The sequence below is a fragment of the Manacus candei genome, unplaced genomic scaffold, assembly GCF_025592945.1.
Source record: "Manacus candei isolate 608988 ecotype Guabito, Panama unplaced genomic scaffold, ASM2559294v1 h1tg000338l, whole genome shotgun sequence".
NCBI lineage: Eukaryota > Metazoa > Chordata > Aves > Passeriformes > Pipridae > Manacus > Manacus candei.
In genome coordinates this window covers 39,062-63,988 of record NW_026138386.1, presented here as the reverse complement: position 1 = coordinate 63,988, position 24,927 = coordinate 39,062, and the positions used below count along the sequence as shown (strand labels likewise).

At 53.8% G+C, this 24,927-nt stretch overlaps 2 protein-coding genes and 1 long non-coding RNA gene across 5 annotated transcripts; 2 read left to right on the top strand and 1 right to left on the bottom strand.

The window, feature by feature from the left end:
* Positions 1–1,151: 1,151 nt before the first annotated feature.
* On the bottom strand, positions 1,152–18,256 carry LOC127465207 (uncharacterized). 3 transcript variants are annotated; one of them, XM_051775706.1, is made up of 11 exons: positions 17,712–18,256; positions 15,333–15,492; positions 14,708–14,819; positions 14,260–14,389; positions 12,634–12,850; positions 10,973–11,104; positions 7,500–7,624; positions 7,049–7,178; positions 2,415–2,565; positions 2,022–2,097; positions 1,152–1,579 (listed from the first exon to the last, which is right to left on the bottom strand). In XM_051775706.1, exons 2-8 carry the CDS (start codon positions 15,394–15,396, stop codon positions 7,053–7,055), a joined length of 906 nt encoding a protein of 301 aa, XP_051631666.1. In that variant the 5' UTR covers positions 15,397–15,492; positions 17,712–18,256; the 3' UTR covers positions 1,152–1,579; positions 2,022–2,097; positions 2,415–2,565; positions 7,049–7,052. The 3 variants fall into 3 exon arrangements, 1 of the variants encoding a protein (XP_051631666.1); XR_007901933.1 differs by lacking the exons at positions 7,049–7,178; positions 7,500–7,624; positions 12,634–12,850; ... (2 more) ...; positions 15,333–15,492; positions 17,712–18,256 and adding exons at positions 9,873–10,500; positions 15,731–15,876 and having other exon boundaries at positions 10,973–11,279; XR_007901932.1 differs by lacking the exons at positions 7,049–7,178; positions 7,500–7,624; positions 12,634–12,850; ... (2 more) ...; positions 15,333–15,492; positions 17,712–18,256 and adding an exon at positions 9,873–10,500 and having other exon boundaries at positions 10,973–11,505.
* On the top strand, positions 8,253–15,897 carry LOC127465209 (uncharacterized). The gene is made up of 3 exons (XR_007901934.1): positions 8,253–8,459; positions 11,263–11,405; positions 15,766–15,897. It is a non-coding gene; the product is annotated as an uncharacterized LOC127465209 (long non-coding RNA).
* LOC127465211 (translation initiation factor IF-2-like) lies at positions 16,892–24,889 on the top strand. Its single transcript, XM_051775707.1, has 5 exons — positions 16,892–16,940; positions 18,307–18,731; positions 18,989–19,105; positions 19,655–19,837; positions 24,762–24,889. The coding sequence occupies exons 1-4, from the start codon at positions 16,892–16,894 to the stop codon at positions 19,757–19,759; spliced, it is 696 nt and encodes a 231-aa protein (XP_051631667.1). The 3' UTR covers positions 19,760–19,837; positions 24,762–24,889.
* The last annotated feature ends 38 nt before the right edge of the window (positions 24,890–24,927 follow it).

The following is a 24,927-nucleotide window of genomic DNA, read 5'->3' as shown; positions in this document are numbered from 1 at the left end:
GGCCTGGCCTGGAAGAGAGGAGAACAAGGCAATTAAGGGCACTGGGCAAGTCAAAGGCTCCTGCCCTTCACCCTTCTGTTCAGTTGCTCACTAGAGAGTTTTAACCATGAAAAATCCAGGGGGGACAACAAATGAAACGTGGCCTTTTCCAGCATTTTTATTCCTACCTGTTTCAGGCACTAAAAGGAGGCTCATCTTGCATTCCTTGCCCCATTTGAACAGAACCCTTTTCATTCCAAACCCCCCTTGGGAGTCAGTCAATCCTCTGCCATTGGACTTTGGACAGAGACACCTGGGACGATGGAGCCCAGGAAATGAGGGAGAGAAACCTGACAGGGAAAGGATTCAAGGCACTCCAGAACTCAGAAATGTGTTCATGCCTTGCCAGCCCACCCCAATTCTGTGCCACCCACCTGAGCTGGGCAGGTGAGGCCAAGGCTCCCCTTCCTGCTGCCAATCACTGTCCCAGCACACGGACCCCCGTGCTGGGCAGCACTTGGAAAAACTTGGGAAAGGCAAAAGGAAAATGGCACTGCCTGTCAGAAAACATGTCTGTGAACATCCCTTCTGCACCAATTTAATCCCATCCCTCTGCTCCAATAAACCCAGGGCAGGCAGGTCTCTCCAGCCCAGGGAGAACAGGAAGGAGAACTGCAGGAACACAGGCAGGCACGGGCAGCTCTTGGCACTGATTCCCTGCAGACCTCTCTGCACTTGGGGCTCTTGGCACCTCATTTTTAAAGAATTGGGGGGCAGCAGCCCGGGAATGCCCCTCAAAAACAGGGGCCTGGGCAGCTGGAGATTAGAGGAGGGGAGGTGTGAGGGGAGACACGGAGAGAGAACAGGAACAGGGGTTGTTTGGGAACAGGCTGTGTGTCCAGCAGGGATGGGAACTGGAAACACAGGAGGCTGGAGGGAGGCAGGGGGTGAGCACGGGCCTGCCTTGGATGGATCCTTTTTCCCTTTGCTCAGGGGCCTCAACTCCACCCTGTCTGAGAGCAGCAGGGAACTGCTGCAGGGGAAGAGTTCCTTTAGGCACAAGCCAGTGATGCAGCCACTGGAGCAGGGGAGAGGAACTGACACCAAAATGACACAGTCACCACTGAAAGGGACTTTATTGAGCTGCAACACAAACACACTGACAACAGGCCAGGGCAAGGGGTGCCCCCAGGACCACCAGCACAGCAGCTGGGCTTGCAGGAGCACCATCTTCTCAAGGGATGGAGCCAGGGCTGACAGTTGGGATCTATCCTAAAGATGCACTCAGACATCAGGGCCAAGCCCTGCCCAGTCACTGCAGACAGTTCAGCCCCAGCAGCAGTGGCATTTTCTGCCTCTCCCTCCACTATTATTTGGGAGCCAACAGCTCAAGGCTGCGGAATTTCAGCTTCATAAATGGTTTACAAAGTTGTACTTCCTGAGAACTGGTGCATTTTTGAGTATTCCTGACTCTTCCAGGGCTGCACTTGCCAGGATCCTTTGGGCCTGGTGTTTTGCTGACAGACAGGGCACTCCAGAAAACAACTCCTCCCCAGTCATGGAATAACAGGAACAGCCCAAACACAGTCCAGCACACGGGCTACAGATTTAGGGGATACAAAAGGCAATGAGCAAGGCAGAACTGTGGCTCAGCAGAAATGCCCCCCCCGGCCCCCTCCCGCTCCCCCCCAGCCCACCCGGCAGCCCCGGGGCAGCCGATCCCGCAGGCTCCGGCCCCGGGACAATTCCTGCGGGTGCCTCCACCCCAGGGGAGGCTGCGGGGCGGCTCCAAGGGGGTCCCGCTGGCCAGGCTGTGCCCAACAAAGCCGGCTTTAGGCCAGGCCTGGCACTGTGGGGCCGTGGGCACGGGCAGGTTCCGTGAGCTCCCCGTTGGCCACCCCTGGAGCGCTGGGCAGGCGCCCCGGCGGGGCCAAGGGTGGAGGGCACGGAACAGCTGCACACACCTTGGCTGCCTTGGCCCAGCACACACCCACTGCACCTGCAGCCTTTAGCCAGGGCCCCTGAGCACACCCAGCCCTTACCCTGCTCCTCAGGGCCAGCAGCCCCGGGGCTCCGTTCTCAGGGAACTTCTCATCCTTTCCTTCGGTCCTTTGATCCCTGGGCAGGGCAGAGACACGGGAGAAACAACTTCTTAGAATTGATCCCAGAGACAACAACTGCATATTTTTCATAAAATCAGTATAATTACTGATTTAATCAGTGGATGGATTAAAGTGTTCACAAACTTTGTAGCAGATGGTGAGAATCCTGTAAATATGTCCCACCAGTGGTGAGCAGGGACTTGTTCTACCTGATGCCCAAAGGTCACTAATTGACCCCTATAGTTACTGTTTGCACTTGGTGATCAAGTCTTATTATTGCCCTGCAAATTTGAAATTTGTGTTTACATCCAAAGAAACCCCTGGTTTACTTACATTGAAGTGGGTTATTTTTCCAGCACGATATCAGTTGGTGCACTGCAGCAATTCAGGAGACAAAATCCAGTGAATTTTTGCAGTCCAGGATGTGAATACAGCCCTCCAGAGCAGTTCACTGGTACTCATTAAGTCCTTCTGTGCCTCATTTCTTTGTAGTACAATATACACACCATGTCATGTGCACTCAGCCCAGTTCCTAAGTTACTGGTGTTCCCCTGTGCACAACAATTACATCTTGGGGAACCATTAGAGAGCTGCCCAAACTCCCCATCACATTCTGGAATGAAAGGGGGGGTAAATACAGTGGGCATCCCTTGTGCTCCTAAATTCAGCACTCGGGATACACCTGGCCCAGCTCTTTGCCATTGGTTACCAAACAATTCCATGTCTCCACTGCCTACAAATCCAATACCAGCTCCTGTTCCTCCCAGCCCCGTGTCCCCCCAGCCTCGCTGCCTGGGCCAAGATGGGAGCACTGGAATCAGAGTGGGGAAAGGAATTCTGTTATCCTGATGATGTTGGGCTGCAGGACACAGGCAGCAGGTACCCAACAGTTGGACCAATATTCTCCTCGGGAGGATGATGCCCAACTGTGCCATCCCCTGCCCAAGCTGATCCCTTTGCTCTTTTGGCAGCACTGACCCAGAACAGCCCAGCAGGCAGAGCCCAGGGCACGGCCCTGCTGCTGTGACACTGTGGCTGGGACTGGCACCGCTCACCCAGGGGGACAACGATGCCAGGGAGACCCCCCGGAGCCAGCACCATAAGGGAAACTCCAGCCCTGCATGGCCACAGTGCTCCCAGCCCCTGGAATCACATCCATCCAATCCCACTGAGGGCACCAACAGCCGCCCCCACAATGAGCCCGACAGCCCCCGGCCCTGCCAGAGAGTGCCCCGGGCACAAAGGGAGACTGACCCCTGGGCAAGGGCCACTTGCTTCCCGGGTCACCTTGGCCTGGGGGCCTGTTTGGGAGCTGCTTTTCCATCTCCATCCAAATCAAACCAAGTCACCCCACCCAGGCACCTTTTCCAGGGCACTGCCCGGGCCAACAGCATCGCCCAGAGGGACCACAAGGGCTCTGAGGATGGCCAGGATCCACAGTTTCTGTAAGATATCAAGCTACAACATGGCAATATCATTCCCTCCACTAACATTTATTCACACAAACATATTCCCATTTTCCTTGTCTGCATTTAATCACTAATCCCGTGATGGTGTCACTTGGGAGCCAAGTAGCCAAACCACTGCCAACTGACCCCAAATCCCTACAAACCTGACACTGCCCTAGTTCTTCCTGTTTCATTCCCACAGGTACAGTGTCTCACTCAGCACATGGACTACTTTTGCCTCCCCCCTTCGTGACTTCAAACTCCCTCTGGCACGGGTTATAAGCTCCTGCTTTCCCAAAGTGCTTCCCACTGACAGATGGGGCTGACCCAGCAGTGAGCCATGCATGCTCCCCCTCTGCTCCCAGCACTTGCTCTGGGGCTTCTCCCCATTTCCCAGTGATTCGTGCTCACTGTCCAGGGGATCCACACTTGTTGCTTCAACCACAGGGCCGGTGGCAACTCCCTCCCGAGGCCTCGCTCCTGCCCCGGCCCTGCTCTGGCTCTGGCTTGGATCCACCATCTCCAGTCCATGGTGCTGCCTTCCTGAGCAGGGCCTGGCCTGTGCACCCTGGAGGAGCTTTGTACCCACGGCCTTCTGGGCATTTCAGGCCCTCTTATCATTTGTTGAGTTGCCACTAAAGCCCAAGAACATACTCAGAGCCACTTCTCCAACGGGGGCTACCTTGGGCTGGCTTCCAGTAACTTCCTATTCCCAAATCCTAAGGGCACTGTAACAGTTCATTAGGATACATGCCCAGAATAAAGACAAGTGCCACAAACATTCAAACACACAAAATACCTTTATTGCAGTGAGAATAATAATAATAATAATAATAAACTTAGCAAAGTGAATCAAAAGTTAATAAAGGATACGAGTGAACTGCCTTATTGTGTGGCATTAAAACAAATACTAAGAACAGCATTCAATACAGTATAATACTAACTAGTAAAAAGGGAGTTAAAGGGATACCAAAAAGGATCTTAACACAATATTATGGATAACTATTAACACGATATTTGGTTAGTAAAAGGGGAAATTAAAGGGGAAATATTATGAACACTAAATAAAGGAACACTGAAGGATATTTAAAGCCTTCTTTCTCTGTTGCCTCCTCTCACTAACCCGTGCCCACCCCCCAGCCAGGCAGGGCTGTCAGGATGTGCAGCAGCTGGTCGGTGCCCATCCCTTGGCGGGCGTCCCCGCGGAGCAGCACAGGCTCGGTGGCAGGATGAGGATCGCTCAGCTCAGCAGTCCTGACAGCCCATTTGATCAGCTCCACCTTACACCACGTGGGGCCAGGACGCAGTGTAAGGGGAGGCCTGAATGGCAGCCAAACCCCGCCTGAGCATTGCCTGATGGCAACAGTCTGGGCCTGCCCTACTTGGAGGGCAAGGGGCCAGCGACCCCTGCCCACATCATCTTCCTCTCACCATCATCCTTCTCACCCCTGGCTATGACCTCTAACGTTGTGTTTCAAGGGTAGATGTACCTACCTTGCAAGATGGAGCAGAACCAAGGAAGAACTCAGCTCTGGTAACAGGGGATATCAGGCTGACTTGCTGAAAAGCACAATGGACCTTACAATTAGCTCGTGCCATGAAGTCAAATTGTACCACACTCTAGCTGGTTTCACATCCTAATATGATTTCTTTCTCACACCTCTATGCTCCATTGATCATCTAATTCAAAAGTACCCCCCTTACACTACCCTACTTCTGCCAGAGGCTCCAATTGGCATCATTATCACTGGCAGGAACCTTCAGTCCCCCCTCTCCAGCTCATATTGGCCACAGGTCCAGAGCCTGTTGAATTGCTCCCTGAGCTGGTTCCAACCCTCCCTGCTGCTCATTTCCCACTCAAACTCACACTTCTGTCCTGACACTTTATGGCCCAGGCCAAGGATTGGTCCCAAAGGAGGACCCTGATGTCACCAAAAGCCAAACCAACCAATAAACTGCTGGGCTGCCACCTTGCTCTGGGGGTGACAGAGCCTGAAGTCTCCTGCCTAGTCCTGGGCAATACTTCCTGGGGACCACAGCACCACTGAGTTCCTAAAAATATCACAGCTTGGGCAGGTGCTTGGATTTTGTCTGGATTAACCCCCCCCTTCCTTTCCAGGTGCTGCCCTACTCATTGTAATGGTGCTTGTACTCCCTGAGCCATTCCCTCCCCCATCCAACCATCCCTTGTGCCCTCTCTGACAAGGACAGTGGGTCCAGGTGTTCTGCCACGCTCCCAGGGCACAGGGGGGGACTGTGGAGCCACCCTCGAGGGGGGAAATGTGCCCTGCCTGCCCTGCCCAGGGAAAGGGAACTGCCCCAGTGCTCCCCAGCACAAGGCACCCTTGGAAATATCCACTGCAATGGGACACTCAGGGACAGCAACAAGCACTGCACGAGGCTGCTCTGGCACAGGACCAATTTTAGCCTCAGCTTTTCTCTGGACCACTTCACTTTGTTTGCCACCTCATCCTGCAGTCAGAACTTGCTGTCCTTGCAACCTTTCAGGGTGACCATAAATGACAGAGGCCTCTGCTCCAGCACCCACAAGGGCCTGATCCATCTGACAGGATCCATTTTTCCAGGGAATTCAAAGCTCCACCTGAGGACCAGGGTCTTTTCTCACCCATCCCTGTGCTGCAGCTTGGCCTCCATCTCCCTGTGCTTTCAGTTCCCTCCATGGTTGAACACTGGCAGCCCTGGCCCTGGGCGGAGCTCGGCATCCTGATCCCATCCCTCCTGGCCCCCGGAACCGCTGACTCAGCAATGGGGGGCCCTCCATTGCCAAGGGCACGGGCCCGGCGGGGCTCACGGGGGGAGCAGGAGGGCGAAGGCTCCAGCCCTGCTGCTACAACCTTCCACCACTACAGCCAACAGAGGAGCCTCTCCAGCCCTGCCTCCCAAGGCATCCTCAACAAACCCAGCCCAGCTCCACAGGACAAACTGCTCCCTGTCTGCCCAGGCCAGTCTAATCCCAGAGGCTCCCAGGTCATGCAGGACAACGGCCCAGGGGATGAGAGACTCCAGTCCATCTCTTCCTAGCACAGGTTTGGGTGAGTTTGGCAAAGAGGGAAACTGAAGAATTACCCAATGTTTTCCCAGCCACAAGAAGGCCTCATTTCTAAAGGCAGGGGGATCTTGCCTGTGTCCCAGACTGGTCCGGGGATCTGAGGCCCTTCCCGAGAAAATCTCGGTGCCGGCGTGAAGGGCCAGAGATCCCTTGGAGCCACGGGAGAGCAGGCACAGAGTCCCTCCTGGGGGGCCAATTTTCCTGCCTGTAATCAGCTCTTCAAAGAAGCCTCTAAGACTCATCTGGTGAGGTTTAGAAGCCAGGCATTCCTTGCTTACAACACGCTGCCATGATCCCAGCCCAACAGGAGTCCTGGCAATCAGCTCCCAAAGGGCACACCCACCCTTAGAAGGTTTCCAAGGGGATTCACTGAGGGCCTTCCCAGGCCTGCTCTGTCTGGAGCCCCCAAAGTCCTCAGTGCCTGCCTGAGGAACCTCAACACAACTCACCTGCTTACACAGCAACTTGGTGCTGCTTGCCTGCTGCCTCACTTCCCTTCTTCCTTCTTTCTTCACCTCCCTTGCTTGGTCCCTTTACATCCCTGGGCTCAGTTCTGTGCACTTTCCAGGCTCCATCCCACTGCAAAAAGGATTAGCCCTTGTTACATCTCAACATGCACATATCATTCCCCATTTTTTCCTGACACTTGTCCTTTAAGCCAGTGTCCCATTACTTAAAGCACAGTTTGACTTCCCAGTGACAACAACAGCTACAGCCCTGAATCCTAACACAGGCTGAGACACAAACACGGATGGGAATTCTTAAGGATCCACTTTGTCCTGCTCACCAACCAAAAGGAGCTTTCTGAACTCAAGAATAACAGACCCCAGGTCCTTTTTCTGCAACTTTACCTGCTATAAATGTGACCCACCAGACCTGCAAAGGCCCTTCCCACTTCACCTGCAGGGCTGGCAGTGCCACCACTGGACACGGCCCCAGTGGCTGGGCAGGAACGGAGGGGCTGGGGCGTCCAATCCATCGGCCCAGGCGGCACCAGGAGTTCCTGCAGTTCCTGAGGGGAGAGCCTCAAGCCAACAAAGGGTTAGGGAGAGCATTTGAAACTTCAATATGTACATCTCCTGGGAGATGGGGAGGTGGACAAGGCCCACTGAGGCAACAAGGACACACTCAAGGCTGTCTATTCAAAGGATCTACCAGCACTCAAAAGCTATCACTGTCCTTCTGTCAGGGGGAACGCAGCAAACTCTCTTTGCCAAGAGCCTCCAGGAGGATTTCCAGCTTTTGGGGCTCTTTTTTAACTGTTCTTCACATCACTGCAGCTGGAACTATCACCTGCCCTACAGGGGGAACAGCCCACAAAGTTCACTTGTTCACAAAGTTCACTTGCATTAACACAAAGGGATGCCATTAACACAAAGTCCCTTCTCAGGGGGTCACTGCCTTTCTTTGCCCTCCCCACCAAAGATGCTTCCAACAGTTCTGAGAGGTCTGGCAGACCCAGAGCTCTCCTCAGGGAATGCTTCAGCTGCTTAAAGGCTGCCCTTGCACCATCTAGCCAAGGCAGCAAATGCTTTCAGGTTGTTCTGAAAAGTTGCCATAACAGTCTTACCACACATCCCGAGGCAGCAATCCAGAGGCCAGCCCATCCCACCATTCCCAGCAAGGCAGTTCATGGGCTGTCTGGGGCTCAGGGAGGAGTCAGGGGGCTTCTCTTCTTCCTGCCCGATTTCCAGATTTTCTCCTGCAAAAGCAAAGCTTTCTTGGCTTTCCTTGCTCAAGGAGATGCAGCAAAGGCCATCTTTTCAATCCAATACTGGAAAGTACTCAAGGCTGTCATTTCAGGGGGTTCTCTCAGGTCCTGCACTAATCAATCATCTTGGCCATTGCTTTTCTTGGCAGGTTCTTGCATTCACATTCTAAAAGCAAACCATGAATAGCAAATTTGGCTGTTACTGTAACCAGTCCAATCTGGCACTCTGATTTTAAAGGATACTGGGTTGGCCTTACCCATAGAGATCCCACATCAGGGGTAATACCTACAGGTTCTGCCCTCTTCCACTCTCCTGCAGCTCCACTGGCCCACACCACAGGAACAACTGCAGCTGCCACTTCAGTGGGGGCCTTGCTGCTGACAGGAGTTATTCCCTGCACAACAAGAGCTGCTGCTTGGACACATTTAGTTTCAGCAATTACAGTTTCAATAGCTCCTGTTTTCCATTTCATTTCTGCCTCAACTTTTCCAGTCCATCTCTTCCTAGCAGAGGTTTGGGTGAGTTTGGCAAAGAGACAAACTCAGGAATTCCCCAATGTTTTCCCAGTTTGACCCCTGTCACACCAATCACCTTAACACTGCCAGTCCTTAATTCTCCCTCTCTTGGGTTAAGGACTGAGCAAGTTGGACCTGTGTCTGAGCAGGACATGTGCAAACCAAATGCTGGGGACTGGAACACACACCTGGCACTCCTGCAGCTCTCACAGTCACATTCCAGAGAAAACAGCCAATTGCACCCTCACTGCTCATTTCTTAATCCCAATCCCACACTTGTTTGGCACTTGGAGCACCACTTTTAGAACCCAATTACAGCCCATTAGAGAGCTCCCTGTCTAGCAGGGACAGGGACCCCTGGGATACTCTCAGCAATGCCTGAATCCATGGCAGGGACCTTGCTTTGAGCTCCCCAGGGCCGGGCACCCCGAGGATCTCCCCGAATAATCCTTTCGGTGCGCGCTGGAGTCCTCGGGGTGCCCCAACCCGGGGGGCACCAACAGCACTGTCCCTCCAGGGGCCAATTTGGTCCTAAACTGCAGGGGGATCTTGCCTGTGTCCCAGACTGGTCCGGGGATCTGAGGCCCTTCCCGAGAAAATCTCGGTGCCGGCGTGAAGGGCCAGAGATCCCTTGGAGCCACGGGAGAGCAGGCACAGAGTCCCTCCTGGGGGGCAATTCTGCTGCCTGAAATCAGCTCTTCAAAGGAGCCTCTAAGACTCAATTGGTGAGTTTTGGAAACCAGGCATTCCTTGCTTACAACATCCTGCCATGATCCCAGCCCCACGGGGGTCCTGGCAATCCGCTCCCAAAGGGCACACGGAGGGGTCTCCACTGCAGCTGATGGGAGGGGTCAGCATTACAGGAGGGCTCATTTTCCTTCCCTGCATTCCTGTTCCACATTGAGGACATTTCCCAACACTTATCACCATACACACCCACCCTTAGAAGGTTTCCAAGGGGCTTCACCGAGGGCCTTCCCAGGTCTGCTCTGTCTGGAGCCCTCCAAGTCCTCAGTGCCTGCCTGAGGAACCTCAACACAACTCACCTGCTTACACAGCAACTTGGTGCTGCTTGCCTGCTGCCTCACTTCCCTTCTTCCTTCTTTCTTCACCTCCCTTGCTTGGTCCCTTTACATTCCTTGGCTCGCCTTTGTGGAGTTTCCAGGCTCCAGCCCACTGCAAAAAGGATTAGCCCTTGTTACATCTCAACACTCAGAGAGCATTCCACCTTTTTACCTGACACTTGTCCATTAGGCCAGGGTCTCATTATTTAAAGCATAGTTTGACTCCTCAGTGACAACAACTGACAGCCCTGAATCCTAACACAGGCTGAGACACAAACACGGATATGAACTCTTAAGGATCCACTTTGTCCTGCTCACCAACCAAAAGGAGCTTTCTGAACTCAAGAATAACAGACCCCAGGTCCTTTTTCTGCAACTTTACCTGCTATAAATGTGACCCACCAGACCTGCAAAGGCCCTTCCCACTTCACCTGCAGGGCTGGCAGTGCCACCACTGGACACGGCCCCAGTGGCTGGGCAGGAACGGAGGGGCTGGGGCGTCCAATCCATCGGCCCAGGCGGCACCAGGAGTTCCTGCAGTTCCTGAGGGGAGAGCCTCAAGCCAGCAAAGGGTTAGGGAGAGCATTTGAAACTTCAATATGTAGATCTCCTGGAAGATGGGGAGGTGGACAAGGCCCACTGGGGCAACAAGGACACACTCAAGGCTACCTACTCAAAGGATCTACCGGCACTCAAAAGCTATCACTGTCCTCCTGTCAGGGGGAACTCACAGGAAACTCTCTTTGCCAAGAGTCTCCAGGAGGATTTCCAGCTTTCGTGGCTCTTTTTTAAGTATACCTCCCATCCCTGTAGCTGGGACTATCACCTGCCCTACAGGGGGAACAGCCCACAAAGTTCACTTGCAGGGATGCCATTAACTCAAAGTCCCTTCTCAGGGGGGTCACTGCACACCTTGGCCTTTGTTTGCCCTCCCCACCAAAGATGCTTCCAACAGTTCTGACACATCTGGCAGACCCAGAGCTCTCCTCAAGGAATGCTTCAGCTGCTTCTGCCCTTGCACCATCTAGCCAAGGCAGCAAATTCTTACAGGCTGTTCTGAAAAGTTGCCATAACAGTCTTACCACACATCCCGAGGGAGCAATCCAGAGTCCAGCCCGCCCCACCATTCCCAGCAAGGCAGTTCATGGGCTGTCTGGGGCTCAGGGAGGAGTCACGGGGCTTCTCTTCTTCCTGCCCGCTTTCCAGATTTTCTCCTGCAAAAGCAAAGGTTTCTTGGCTTTCCTTGATCAAGGAGATGCAGCAAAGGCCATCTTTTCAATCCAATACTGGAAACTGCTCCAGGTTGTCACTTACAGGGGTTCTCTCAGGTCCTGCACTAATCAATCATCTTGTCCACTGGTTTTCTTGGCAGGTTCTGGCATTCACGTCCTACAAGCAAACCAGGAGGAGCAAATTCAGCTGTTCCTGCAACCAATCCAGTCTGGCATTCTGATTTTAAAGGATACTGGGTTGGACTTACCAGGAGAGATCCCACATCAGGGGTAACACCTACAGGTTCTGCCCTCTTCCACTCTCCTGCAGCTCCACTGGCCCACACCACAGGAACAACTGCAGCTGCCACTTCAGTCAGGGCCTTGCTGCTGACAGGAGTTATTCCCTGCACAACAAGAGCTGCTGCTTGGACACATTTAGTTTCAGCAATTACAGTTTCAATAGCCCCTGTTTTCAATTGCATTTCTGCCTCAAGTTTTCCAGTCCATCTCTTCCTAGCAGAGGTTTGGGTGAGTTTGACAAAGAGACAAACTGAGGAACCACTCAGTGTTTTCCCAGTTTGACCCCTCTCACACCAATCACCTTAACACTGCCAGTCCATAATTCTCCCTCTCTTGGGTTAAGGACTGAGGAAGTTGGACCTGTGTCTGAGCAGGACATGTGCAAACCAAATACTGGGGACTGGAACACACACCTGGCACTCCTGGAGCTCTTGTAATTGTATTCAAGAGAAAACAGCCAATTGTACCATCACTGCTCATTTCTTCTGTGCCACAGCAACATCATTCCAGGCCTCTCCCTGCCAACCCTCCGCTTCTCCCAACAGCTCCAGGGGCACCAGAACCTGCCCTGAAGGCACAAAAGGCTCCTTTTGGGAGCACCACGACCCAGCTGTTCTGTAGCACTGGAATTCCATCTCCTGGACAAGCTGGGAGAAGCAGGGAAGACAACCAGGACCTTACAGGTGAATTGGGGGCACCTCTTCATCCAACAGCAGCTCCAGGAAAGGTACTGAGTCAACACCTCACCAAAGACACGGGAGAAGAAGTGTCAACACCTTGACAATCACTTCACTTTTCAACTGATAAAGCAACACTGAAGAAAAGCTTATCAGACATTGGGAAGAGTCCATCCCACTTTAACCAGTGTGTGGGACTCGTTCCCAGCCTCCTGAGGTTCATTTCCCACCTCACTGGGGGCTGCAGTACAGCTGGTTCTACACACACACACAGGGAGCTGCTGCTCCTGCATTCCAGTCTCCTGGCTCCCCTTGCAACTGCTCCAGCTGTTTGCCCAGCTCTCCAGTGCCCCTTCCTTTGCCCACTGCACTTGTTCACAGCCCCAGGGCTCCCAGGGCCCCCCTGGGCTCTCCCCTGCCCTGACACTCAGGGCCCTTTCCCAGCCTGACTCCATCCAGCACTGACCCAGCTGCTGCAGCTGCAATTCTCCTGCTCCTGCCCTCCCTCTGCCTGCAAAACACCCCTGCCAGCTCCTGCACCCCACCTCTTACCTCCCAGACAACAGGAGCTGCATCCTCCTGGATCCTCCAGCTGGATGCTGCTGGCTCTGGGCAGCTCCCACCCTTCAGCAGGGGATGCCAAAGGCAGCTCTGGGGACTGTCCCGAGGGCAGGGACACCCACTGTGGGTCACACCAACACTCAGCCATCTCAGGCCTGGGCTCTTCTGCCTGCAGGGCAACAAACAGCCAAGCAGGGACACTGGGACACTCCAAGGAAACAGGGACAACACACTCAGCAGCCTGGCACACCACAGCCCCCAAACCTGCCCAGGCTCCAGCTGCTGCACAGACCTGTGGCCACACAGGACCCAAACCCACCCCAGCACAGACAACCCTGGGGAGGTCAAGCTGCTCATTCCCAACCACAGCCAAACATCCAGTGCCACTGTCTGCCAGCCCCAGCAATCAATCATCTTTCCCATTTCCTTTCTCCACAGGTCCTTGCATTCACATTCTATTATAAAACCATCATCAGCAAATTTAGCTGTTACTAGAACCAATCCAGCTTGGCTTCCCAATTTTAAAGGATACTGGGTTTGCCTTACCAGGAGAGACTCTGGCTTAGGGGTAATTCTTACAGGTTCTGTCCTTGTCCATTTTCTTGGAATTCCACTGGCCCACACCACAGGAACAACTGCAGCTTCCACTTCAGTGGGGACCTTGCTGCTGACAGGAGCTATTATCCCTCTGTAAACACCAAACTGCTTCAATACAAACAATCCAGTGGACACTACAACTCCTTGGCACTTTCAGTGTAACCAGTGCAAGTCAGTTGCTAAGTTACACAAGGTTTTCTTCCAAAGGTGTAATTAATTAAGATATCAAAAAACCAACAACTGTGACAGAAGAGATCCCCCCACGGTTCTGCTTTTAGGGACAAAAACCCCAAACCCCCATCCCCAGTGCTGCAATAGCTCAGGCTCCCAAAAAGGCCCAGGGGCTGGGCTGGGGTTTTGGCTGCCCTGGAGCACAGGCAGGAACACGATGTCACCACCCCACGGGCACAGCTGAGAACCCAAAGAGCAGCCACACCAGCAGCTCCTGCCAGCCCTGCTGGGCTGGGCCTTGGGGAGGAAGGGCACTGGCCTTTCTTCCTGCCTAGGAGCAAAGAGCCTCCTTGCTGAGCACTTCTCCTGCCAAGGGCATCAGCTCAGATGGGAAGTTCATCAAGCGCAACTTCCAGGAACGAGAAACATTCCTGTTCCCTGGTCAATCTCTTTCCAACTGAACTCAGAAGTACACACAAAACTTCAGGTGTTACCTAAAATTGCTTATAAGACCCTCTGAGCCTCAAGTGGTGAGCTTTAGAAGCCAGGTAATCTTTTATTGCTATGTTCTTGAATCATTCCAGCCCACCGGGTGCCCTGGCAATCCACTCCCAAAGGGCACACACAGGTGTCTCACTGCAGCTGATGGGAGGGGTCAGCATTACAGGAGGGCTCATTTCCTTCCCTGCATTCCTGTTCCACATTCAGGACATTTCCCAACACTTATCACCATACACACCCACCCTTAGAAGGTTTCCAAGGGGCTTCACCGAGGGCCTTCCCAGGTCTGCTCTGTCTGGAGCCCTCCAAGTCCTCAGTGCCTGCCTGAGGAACCTCAACACAACTCACCTGCTTACACAGCAACTTGGTGCTGCTTGCCTGCTGCCTCACTTCCCTTCTTCCTTCTTTCTTCACCTCCCTTGCTTGGTCCCTTTCAATCCCTGGGCTCAGCTCTGTGCACTTTCCAGGCTCCATCCCACTGCAAAAAGGATTAGCCCTTGTTACATCTCAACACTCAGAGAGCATTTCCCCTTTTTGTTAACACTCAGCCATCAGGCCAGGGTCTCCTTACTTAAAGCAGAGTTTGACTCCTCAGTGACAACAACTGACAGCCCTGAATCCTAACACAGGCTGAGACACAAACACGGATGGGAACTCTTAAGGATCCACTTTGTCCTGCTCACCAACCAAAAGGAGCTTTCTGAACTCAAGAATAACAAACCTCAGGTCCTTTTACTGCAACTTTACCTGCTATAAATGTGACCCACCAGACCTGCAAAGGCCCTTCCCACTTCACCTGCAGGGCTGGCAGTGCCACCACTGGACACGGCCCCAGTGGCTGGGCAGGAACGGAGGGGCTGGGGCGTCCAATCCATCGGCCCAGGCGGCACCAGGAGTTCCTGCAGTTCCTGAGGGGAGAGCCTCAAGCCAACAAAGGGTTAGGGAGAGCATTTGAAACTTCAATATGTACATCTCCTGGGAGATGGGGAGTTGGACAAGGCCTACTGGGGCAACAAGGACACACTCAAGGCTATCTATTAAAAGGATCTACCAGCACTCAAAAGCTATCACTGCCCTTCTGTCAGGGGGAACTCAGCAAACTCTCTTTGCCAAGAGCCTCCAGGAGCATTTCCAGCTTTTGGGGCTCTTTTTTAACTGTTCTTCACATCACTGCAGCTGGGACTATCACCTGCCCTACAGGGGGAACAGCCCACAAAGTTCACTTGCAGGGATGCCATTAACTCAAAGTCCCTTCTCAGGGGGTCACTGCACACCTTAGCCTTTGTTTGCCCTCCCCACCAAAGATGCTTCCAACAGTTCTGAGAGGTCTGGCAGACCCAGAGCTCTCCTCAGGGAATGCTTCAGCTGCTTAAAGGCTGCCCTTGCACCATCTATTCAAAAAGTTGCCATAACAGCCTTACCACACATCCAGAAGGAGCAATGCAGAGTCCAGCCCGTCCCACCATTCCCAGCAAGGCAGTTCATGGGCTGTCTGGGGCTCAGGGAGGAGTCACGGGGCTTCTCTTCTTCCTGCCCGATTTCCAGATTATCTCCTTCCAAAGCAAAGGTTTCTTGGCTTTCCTTGATCAAGGAGATGCAGCAAAGGTCATCTTCTCAATCCAATACTGGAAACTACTCCAGGTTGTCATTCAAGGTGCTTCTCTCAGGTCCTGCCCTAATCAATCCCCTTGGCCATTGCTTTTCTTGGCAGGTTCTTGCATTCACGTCCTACAAGCAAACCAGGAGGAGCCAATTTAGCTGTTCCTGCAACCAATCCAGTCTGGCACTCTGATTTTAAAGGATACTGGGTTGGCCTTACCCATAGAGATCCCACATCAGGGATAATACCTACAGGTTCTGCCCTCTTCCACTCTCCTGCAGCTCCACTGGCCCACACCACAGGAACAACTGCAGCTGCCACTTCAGTGGGGGCCTTGCTGCTGACAGGAGTTATTCCCTGCACAACAAGAGCTGCTGCTTGGACACATTTAGTTTCAGCAATTACAGTGTCAATAGACCCAGTTTTCAATTGCATTTCTGCCTCAACTTTCCCAATCAATCTCTTCCTAGCACAGGTTTGGGTGAGTTTGGCCAACAGACCAACTGAGGAATTCCCCAATGTTTTCCCAGTTTGACCCCTCTCACACCAATCACCTTAACACTGCCAGTCCATAATTCTCATTCTGTTGTGTTCAGGACTGAGCAAGTTGGACCTGTGTCTGAGCAGGACATGTGCAAACCAAATGCTGGGGACTGGAACACACACCTGGCACTCCTGCAGCTCTCACAGTCACATTCCAGAGAAAACAGCCAATTGCACCCTCACTGCTCATTTCTTAATCCCAATCCCACACTTGTTTGGCACTTGGAGCACCACTTTTAGAACCCAATTACAGCCCATTAGAGAGCTCCCTGTCTAGCAGGGACAGGGACCCCTGGGATACTCTCAGCAATGCCTGAATCCATGGCAGGGACCTTGCTTTGAGCTCCCCAGGGCCGGGCACCCCGAGGATCTCCCCGAATAATCCTTTCGGTGCGCGCTGGAGTCCTCGGGGTGCCCCAACCCGGGGGGCACCAACAGCACTGTCCCTCCAGGGGCCAATTTGGTCCCAAAATGCAGGGGGATCTTGCCTGTGTCCCAGACTGGTCCGGGGATCTGAGGCCCTTCCCGAGAAAATCTCGGTGCCGGCGTGAAGGGCCAGAGATCCCTTGGAGCCACGGGAGAGCAGGCACAGAGTCCCTCCTGGGGGGCAATTCTGCTGCCTGAAATCAGCTCTTCAAAGGAGCCTCTAAGACTCAGCTGGTGACTTTTAGAAGCCAGGCATTCCTGCACACTCTGAGATATTTTAAGAGCTTACTGAGCGAAAAAACACAAAGCTTTTCCAGGGACATCTGACCTCCCACAGACAGCTCCGTTCCCCTTTCAGTACAAAATTAGTTTCAGGGAATCATTTAATAGGAAGTGCCCAGGAACCCAAGAATGTGCTTTCTAGAACAGAAAACATACAGAGAGAAGGAGCTTTGCACAAGTGTAACATTCTCCAGAACAAACCTGACTTTAGTCTTACTCTTTATATTCAAATATTCCATAAAAAAGCTCCAGCAGGAAAACTGGCACATTACTCAAGAGTATCCTGAAAGTCCCTCTCACAAGGGCTGGCGGAAAATCGCAGTTGTATGAGTCCCTTGTGCCTGCAGATGCCTGGGGATCCTCTCCACCTGCCTTGTGCTCTCCCAACAGCAGAAAGGGTGCTGAGACAGGAGGAAGGAAACCTTTAGCATAAAACTGGGGAGGAATCTAAAGCTTCCTTTCCTGGGGAACTTTGCGAAGTCTGCAACGAGAAAGGGAAAATTTGCATCTCCTTTGGTACAGGTGTCAACAGAGACTGAGACTTTTTGCCTTTTTCAGACAACTGTGCCCCTTTTGGCTCCCCGGCAGCTCCAATGGCACCAGAACCCCCTTCCTGCACACCCACGGCTGTCACACACAGGCACCCACACACTTTTGCACCAGCCCACACGTGGCCAACATCTCCTCACCCTGGACATCCCAAGGGCAGTAGTTTTGCTAGAGAGCACAACAAGCCCCCTGTCCTCACAAACTGCCTCCCTGCAAAAAAGGAATCGTTTTCCTGGACATTTCTCCCACAGTCAAGGTCTTTTCAAACTGCTGTCGTGCCACCAAACCTGCTCAGGGTCCCTCCCAGCTTCTGCCTGTCCTTGCATTTAAAGGCACGGGCACATTCTACCTTCCACCAGCAAACCCAGCTCCTCACGGGCAGTAGAAGCCCTGCTCTTACCTGGACAGACTGCCGGGCTCGGCACAGCTGTGGCTCATGGAGCAGCTTCCCAAGGCCGTTCTCTCTCCCAGCAGGAAGCACAACTCGCCTCCACACCAGGGGAAACCACGAGCGAGGCTGCAAATGGACACAGAACGAGCAAAAAGCATTAACGCAGCATCAAAAAACCAAGTTAAAGCAGTCTTTGCCTCATAACCCTGCACGGGGAAAGGGTTTGGGATCCCAAAGCAAACCCTCAGACACCCAGAGAGCACAGGACCCACAGCCATGCCACGGCTCCCCCCGGGGGCACCCGGCAGGTAAGGGGCTTACCCGGGCCCCGCCGCCCAGCACAAGGCGCCCCTAAACGCCCCCGGCTGCCCCGGTGCACAAACCCAGCGGCCAAGGCGCTCTCCCCTCCGCAGCCCGGGCAGCAGCGGGGCCGCACCCTCAGCCCCCACACACAACCGCCCCCACCTGCCCCGCCGGCCCTTTATACCGCGGGCCGGCAGCGCTGCCCAATCAGCACTCGAGCGCCTCCGCCCAATCCCAGCCCGCCTGGCCCTGCGGCCCCGCCCCGCCCGCTCAGCCCGGCCCCGCCCCTCGACCCGCCCAGGCCCGCTCCCCAGCTCGCGCCGGCCCCGCCCCCCGACCCTCCCGGCCCGCCCCCAAGAAGGCCGCTGTCCCCGCAGGCCCCGCTCCCCTTGTCCCGGGAGAGCTCCCGGCCGGGCCGTGACCGCGGAGCTCCCACCCGCCCTTCCCCGGCCCCAGCAGCGCCCGCCGGGGCTGCGGCGGGAGCCGCGCGGAGGGAACGGGGGGCGGGGCCGCGCCGAGGGGCGGGGCCGGGCTGAGCGGGCGGGGCGGGGCCGCAGGGCCAGGCGGGCTGGGATTGGGCGGAGGCGCTCGAGTGCTGATTGGGCAGCGCTGCCAGCCCGCGGTATAAAGGGCCGGCGGGGCAGGTGGGGGCGGTTGTGTGTGGGGGCTGAGGGTGTGGCCCCGCTGCTGCCCGGGCTGCGGAGGGGAGAGCGCCTTGGCCGCTGGGTTTGTGCACCGGGGCAGCCGGGGGCGTTTAGGGGCGCCTTGTGCTGGGCGGCGGGGCCCGGGTAAGCCCCTTACCTGCCGGGTGCCCCCGGGGGGAGCCGTGGCATGGCTGTGGGTCCTGTGCTCTCTGGGTGTCTCAGGTTTTGTTTTGGGATCCCAAACCCTTTCCCCGTGCAGGGTTATGAGGCAAAGACTGCTTTAACTTGGTTTTTTGGTGCTGCGTTAATGCTTTTTGCTCGTTTTGTGTCCATTTGCAGCCTCGCTCGTGGTTTCCCCTGGTGCGGAGGCGAGTTGTGCTTCCTGCTGGGAGAGAGAACGGCCTTGGGAAGCTGCTCCATGAGCCACAGCTGTGCCGAGCCCGGCAGTCTGTCCAGGTAAGAGCAGGGCTTCTACTGCCCGTGAGGAGCTGGGTTTGCTGTTGGAAGGTAGAATGTGCCCGTGCCTTTAAATGCAAGGACAGGCAGAAGCCGGGAGGGACCCTGAGCAGGTTTGGTGGCACGACAGCAGTTTGAAAAGACCTTGACTGTGGGGGAAGTGTCCAGGACAAATGGTTCCTTTTTTGCAGGGAGGCAGTTTGCAATGACAGGTGGGTTGCTGTGCTCTCTAGCAAAACTACTGACCTTGGGATGTCTAGGGTGAGGAGATGTTGGCCACGTGTGGGCTGGAGCAAAGGTGTGTGGGTGCCTGTGTGTGACAGCCGTGGGTGTGCAGGAAGGGGGTTCTGGTGCCATTGGAGCTGCCGGGGAGCCAAAAGGGGCACAGTTGTCTGAAAAAGGCAAAAAGTCTCAGTCTCTGTTGATACCTGTACCAAAGGAGATGCAAATTTTCCCTTTCTCGTTGCAGACTTCGCAAAGTTCCCCAGGAAAGGAAGCTTTAGATTCCTCCCCAGCTTTATGCTAAAGGTTTCCTTCCTCCTGTCTCAGCGCCCTTTCTGCTGCTGGGAGAGCACGAGGTGGATGGAGAGGATCCCCAGGCATCTGCATGCACAAGGGACTCATACAGCTGTGTTTTTCCTCCAGCCCTCGTGAGAGGGACTTTCAGGATACTCTTGGGAATGTACCAGCTCTCCTGCTGGAGCTTTTTTATGAAATATTTGAACACAAAGGGTAAAACTAAAGTCAGGTTTGTTCTGGAGTATGTTACACTTGTGCAAAACTTCTTCTCTCTGTATGTTTTCTGTTCTAGAAAGCACAGTCTGGGGTTCCTGGGCACTTCCTATTAAATGATTCCCTGAAAATAATTTTGTATTGAAATAGGAAAGGAGCTGTCTGTGGGAGGTCAGGTGTCCCTGATAAAAGCTTTATGCTTTTCAGTAGGAAAAACCTTAAAATATCTCACACTATGTAGGAATGCCTGGCTTCTAGAAGTCACCAGCTGAGTCTTAGAGGCTCCTTTGAAGAGCTGTTTTCAGGCAGGCAAATTGCCCCCCAGGAGGGACTCTGTGCCTGCTCTCCCGTGGCTCCAAGGGATCTCTGGCCCTTCACGCCGGCACCGAGATTTTCTCGGGAAGGGCCTCAGATCCCCGGACCAGTCTGGGACACAGGCAAGATCCCCCTGCATTTTGGGACCAAATTGGCCCCTGGAGGGACAGTGCTGTTGGTGCCCCCCGGGTTGGGGCACCCCGAGGACTCCAGCGCGCACCGAAAGGATTATTCGGGGAGATCCTCGGGGTGCCCGGCCCTGGGGAGCTCAAAGCAAGGTCCCTGCCATGGATTCAGGCATTGCTGAGAGTATCCCAGGGGTCCCTGTCCCTGCTAGACAGGGAGCTCTCTAATGGGCTGTAATTGGGTTCTAAAAGTGGTGCTCCAAGTGCCAAACAAGTGTGGGATTGGGATTAAGAAATGAGCAGTGAGGGTGCAATTGGCTGTTTGCTCTGGAATGTGACTGTGAGAGCTGCAGGAGTGCCAGGTGTGTGTTCCAGTCCCCAGCATTTGGTTTGCACATGTCCTGCTCAGACACAAGTACAATTTCCTCAGTCCTGAACACAGCAGAATGAGAATTATGGACTGGCAGTGTTAAGGTGATTGGTGTGACAGGGGTCAAACTGGGAAAACATTGGGGAATTCCTCAGTTTGTGTTTTTGCCAAACTCACCCAAACCTCTGCTAGGAAGTGATGGGCTGGAAAAGTTGAGGCAGAAATGGAATTGAAAACTGGGTCTATTGAAACTGTAATTGCTGAAACTAAATGTGTCCAAGCAGCAGCTCTTGTTGTGCAGGGAATAACTCCTGTCAGCAGCAAGGCCCCCACTGAAGTGGCAGCTGCAGTTGTTCCTGTGGTGTGGGCCAGTGGAACTGCAGGAGAGTGGAAGAGGGCAGAACCTGTAGGTGTTACCCCTGATGTGGGATCTCTCCAGGTAAGTCCAACCCAGTATCCTTTAAAATCAGAGTGCCAGACTGGATTGGTTGCAGGAACAGCTGAATTTGCTCCTCCTGGTTTGCTTGTAGGACGTGAATGCCAGAACCTGCCAAGAAAAGCAATGGCCAAGGGGATTGATTAGTGCAGGACCTGAGAGAACCCCCTGAAATGACAACCTGGAGGAGTTTCCAGTATTGGGTTTAAAAGAGGGTCTTTGCTGCATCTCCTTGATCAAGGAAAGCCAAGAAACCTTTGCTTTTGCAGGAGAAAATCTGGAAAGTGGGCAGGAAGAAGAGAAGCCCCCTGACTCCTCCCTGAGCCCCAGACAGCCCATGAACTGCCTTGCTGGGAATGGTGGGACGGGCTGGACTCTGCATTGCTCCCTCAGGATGTGTGGTAAGGCTGTTATGGCAACTTTTCCAACCGCCTGTAAGAATTTGCTGCCTTGGCTAGATGGTGCAAGGGCAGAAGCAGCTGAAGCCTTCCCTGAGGAGAGCTCTGGGTCTGCCAGACCTCTCAGAACTGTTGGAAGCATCTTTGGTGGGGAGGGCAAACAAAGGCCAAGGTGTACAGTGACTCCCTGAGAAGGGACTTTGAGTTAATGGCATCCCTGCAAGTGAACTTTGTGGGCTGTTCCCCCTGTAGGGCAGCTGATAGTCCCAGCTGCAGTGATGTGAAGAACAGTTAAAAAAGAGCCCCCAAAGCTGGAAATCCTCCTGGAGGCTCTTGGCAAAGAGAGTTTGCTGAGTTCCCCCTGACAGAAGGACAGTGATAGCTTTTGAGTGCTGGTAGATCCTTTGTATAGGTAGCCTTGAGTGTGTCCTTGTTGCCCCAGTAGGCCTTGTCCAACTCCCCATCTTCCAGGAGATCTACATATTGAAGTTTCAAATGCTCTCCCTAACCCTTTGCTGGCTTGAGGCTCTCCCCTCAGGAACTGCAGGAACTCCTGGTGCCGCCTGGGCCGATGGATTGGACGCCCCAGCCCCTCCGTTCCTGCCCAGCCACTGGGGCCGTGTCCAGTGGTGGCACTGCCAGCCCTGCAGGTGAAGTGGGAAGGGCCTTTGCAGGTCTGGTGGGTCACATTTATAGCAGGTAAAGTTGCAGAAAAAGGACCTGAGGTCTGTTATTCTTGAGTTCAGAAAGCTCCTTTTGGTTGGTGAGCAGGACAAAGTGGATCCTTAAGAGTTCCCATCCGTGTTTGTGTCTCAGCCTGTGTTAGGATTCAGGGCTGTCAGTTGTTGTCACTGAGGAGTCAAACTGTGCTTTAAGTAATGGGACACTGGCTTAGTGGACAAGTGTCAGGAAAAAATGGGGAATGATATGTGCATGTTGAGATGTAACAAGAGCTAATCCTTTTTGCAGTGGGATGGAGCCTGGAAAGTGCACAGAACTGAGCCAAGGGATGTAAAGGGACCAAGCAAGGGAGGTGAAGAAAGAAGGAAGAAGGGAAGTGAGGCAGCAGGCAAGCAGCACCAAGTTGCTGTGTAAGCAGGTGAGTTGTGTTGAGGTTCCTCAGGCAGGCACTGAGGACTTGGAGGGCTCCAGACAGAGCAGACCTGGGAAGGCCCTCGGTGAAGCCCCTCAGAAACCTGAAGCCCCTGGGCCTTTTGGGGAGCCTGAGCTATTGCAGCCCTGGGGATGGCTTTGGTTTCCTTCTCTCCTCAGAGTAAAACTCTGTGGGGGAGTCTGTGATCTCCCTGATTTTTGTGTCATAACTGAAACTTGGAAGGAAGTTGACCTTGTGTAGTTTCCCAACTGACTTGGCCGGGTTGAACCAGCAGTGCCAGATTGTTGTAGTGTGCAGGGTGTTGTTTGTGTCTGAGCAGTTTGGCGTTGATTTGCCAAGGGAGGCCATGGAATGTTATGGTGTTTTTGTCCCAATATTTGGCGGCAGTGCCCTTGATGAGTTGATTTCTGCCTCACTCCCTGATATTTGAGTTAGGAGATGTACCAAGAACTGGGAGTTTTTGCAGTGGGATGTTCCCTAGAAAGTGCATGGAGCTGAGCCAAGGAACTTAAAGGGACTGAGCAAGCAAAGTCAAGAAAGAATGAAGAGGGGAACTGAGGCAGCAGCCAAGCAGCATCAGGCTCCTCTACAACCAGGTGAGTTGTCTTGAAGTTGATAAGGTGGTCACTGAGAACTTTGGGGGCTGCAGGCACAGGTGACCACCAGAGACCCCCAATGGAGCCCCTCAGAGAACTTATAAGGGTTTGTGTAGATGGGAACAGGTGTTGGGAATGTCCTGAATGTGCAACAGGAATGCAGGGAAGGAAAATGAGCCCTCCTGTAATGCTGACCCCTCCCATCAGCTGCAGTGGAGACCCCTCCGTGTGCCCTTTGGGAGCGGATTGCCAGGGCACCTGGAGGGCTGGGATCATGGCAGGGTGTTGTAAGCAAGGAATGCCTGGCTTCTAAACCTCACCAGCTGAGTCTTAGAGGCTCCTTTGAAGAGCTGATTTCAGGCAGCAGAATTGCCCCCCAGGAGGGACTCTGTGCCTGCTCTCCCGTGGCTCCAAGGGATCTCTGGCCCTTCACGCCGGCACCGAGATTTTCTCGGGAAGGGCCTCAGATCCCCGGACCAGTCTGGGACACAGGCAAGATCCCCCTGCATTTTGGGACCAAATTGGCCCCTGGAGGGACAGTGCTGTTGGTGCCCCCCGGGTTGGGGCACCCCGAGGACTCCAGCGCGCACCGAAAGGATTATTCGGGGAGATCCTCGGGGTGCCCGGCCCTGGGGAGCTCAAAGCAAGGTCCCTGCCATGGATTCAGGCATTGCTGAGAGTATCCCAGGGGTCCCTGTCCCTGCTAGACATGGAGCTCTCTAATGGGCTGTAATTGGGTTCTAAAAGTGGTGCTCCAAGTGCCAAACAAGTGTGGGATTGGGATTAAGAAATGAGCAGTGAGGGTGCAATTGGCTGTTTGCTCTGGAATGTGACTGTGAGAGCTGCAGGAGTGCCAGGTGTGTGTTCCAGTCCCCAGCATTTGGTTTGCACATGTCCTGCTCAGACACAGGTCCAACTTCCTCAGTCCTTAACCCAAGAGAGGGAGAATTAAGGACTGGCAGTGTTAAGGTGATTGGTGTGACAAGGGTCAAACTGGGAAAACATTGGGGAATTCCTCAGTTAGTCTCTTTGCCAAACTCACCCAAACCTCTGCTAGGAAGAGATGGACTGGAAAAGTTGAGGCAGAAATTAAATTGAAAACTGGGTCTATTGACACTGTAATTGCTGAAACTAAATGTGTCCAAGCAGCAGCTCTTGTTGTGCAGGGAATAACTCCTGTCAGCAGCAAGGCCCCCACTGAAGTGGCAGCTGCAGTTGTTCCTGTGGTGTGGGCCAGTGGAACTGCAGGAGAGTGGAAGAGGGCAGAACCTGTAGGTATTACCCCTGATGTGGGATCTCTATGGGTAAGGCCAACCCAGTATCCTTTAAAATCAGAGTGCCAGACTGGATTGGTTGCAGGAACAGCTGAATTTGCTCCTCCTGGTTTGCTTGTAGGACGTGAATGCCAGAACCTGCCAAGAAAAGCAATGGCCAAGGGGATTGATTAGTGCAGGACCTGAGAGAACCCCCTGAAATGACAACCTGGAGTAGTTTGCAGCATTAGATTGCAAAGAGGACCTTTGCTGCATTTCCTTGAGCAAGGAAAGCCAAGAAAGCTTTGCTTTTGCAGGAGAAAATGGGGCAAGCGGGCAGGAAGAAGAGAAGCCCCGTGACTCCTCCCTGAGCCCCAGACAGCCCATGAACTGCCTTGCTGGGAATGGTGGGACGGGCTGGACTCTGCATTGCTCCCTCGGGATGTGTGGTAAGACTGTTATGGCAACTTTTTGAATAGATGG

Coding starts and splice junctions, on each gene's coding strand:
- LOC127465207 (XM_051775706.1), bottom strand. CDS start 15,396: ATGAACTGCCTTGCTGGGAATGGTGGGACGGGCTGGACTCTGCATTGC. Junction 14,390..14,707: donor TGGCACTGCCAGCCCTGCAG/GTGAAGTGGGAA, acceptor TCCTTTTTGCAG/TGGGATGGAGCCTGGAAAGT. Junction 11,105..12,633: donor CAGCTCCTGTTGTCTGGGAG/GTAAGAGGTGGG, acceptor TTGCTTTTGCAG/GAGAAAATCTGGAAAGCGGG.
- LOC127465211 (XM_051775707.1), top strand. CDS start 16,892: ATGTGCTTTCTAGAACAGAAAACATACAGAGAGAAGGAGCTTTGCACA. Junction 16,941..18,306: donor AGAGAAGGAGCTTTGCACAA/GTGTAACATTCT, acceptor CGACCCGCCCAG/GCCCGCTCCCCAGCTCGCGC. Junction 18,732..18,988: donor GAGAGCGCCTTGGCCGCTGG/GTTTGTGCACCG, acceptor GTCCATTTGCAG/CCTCGCTCGTGGTTTCCCCT.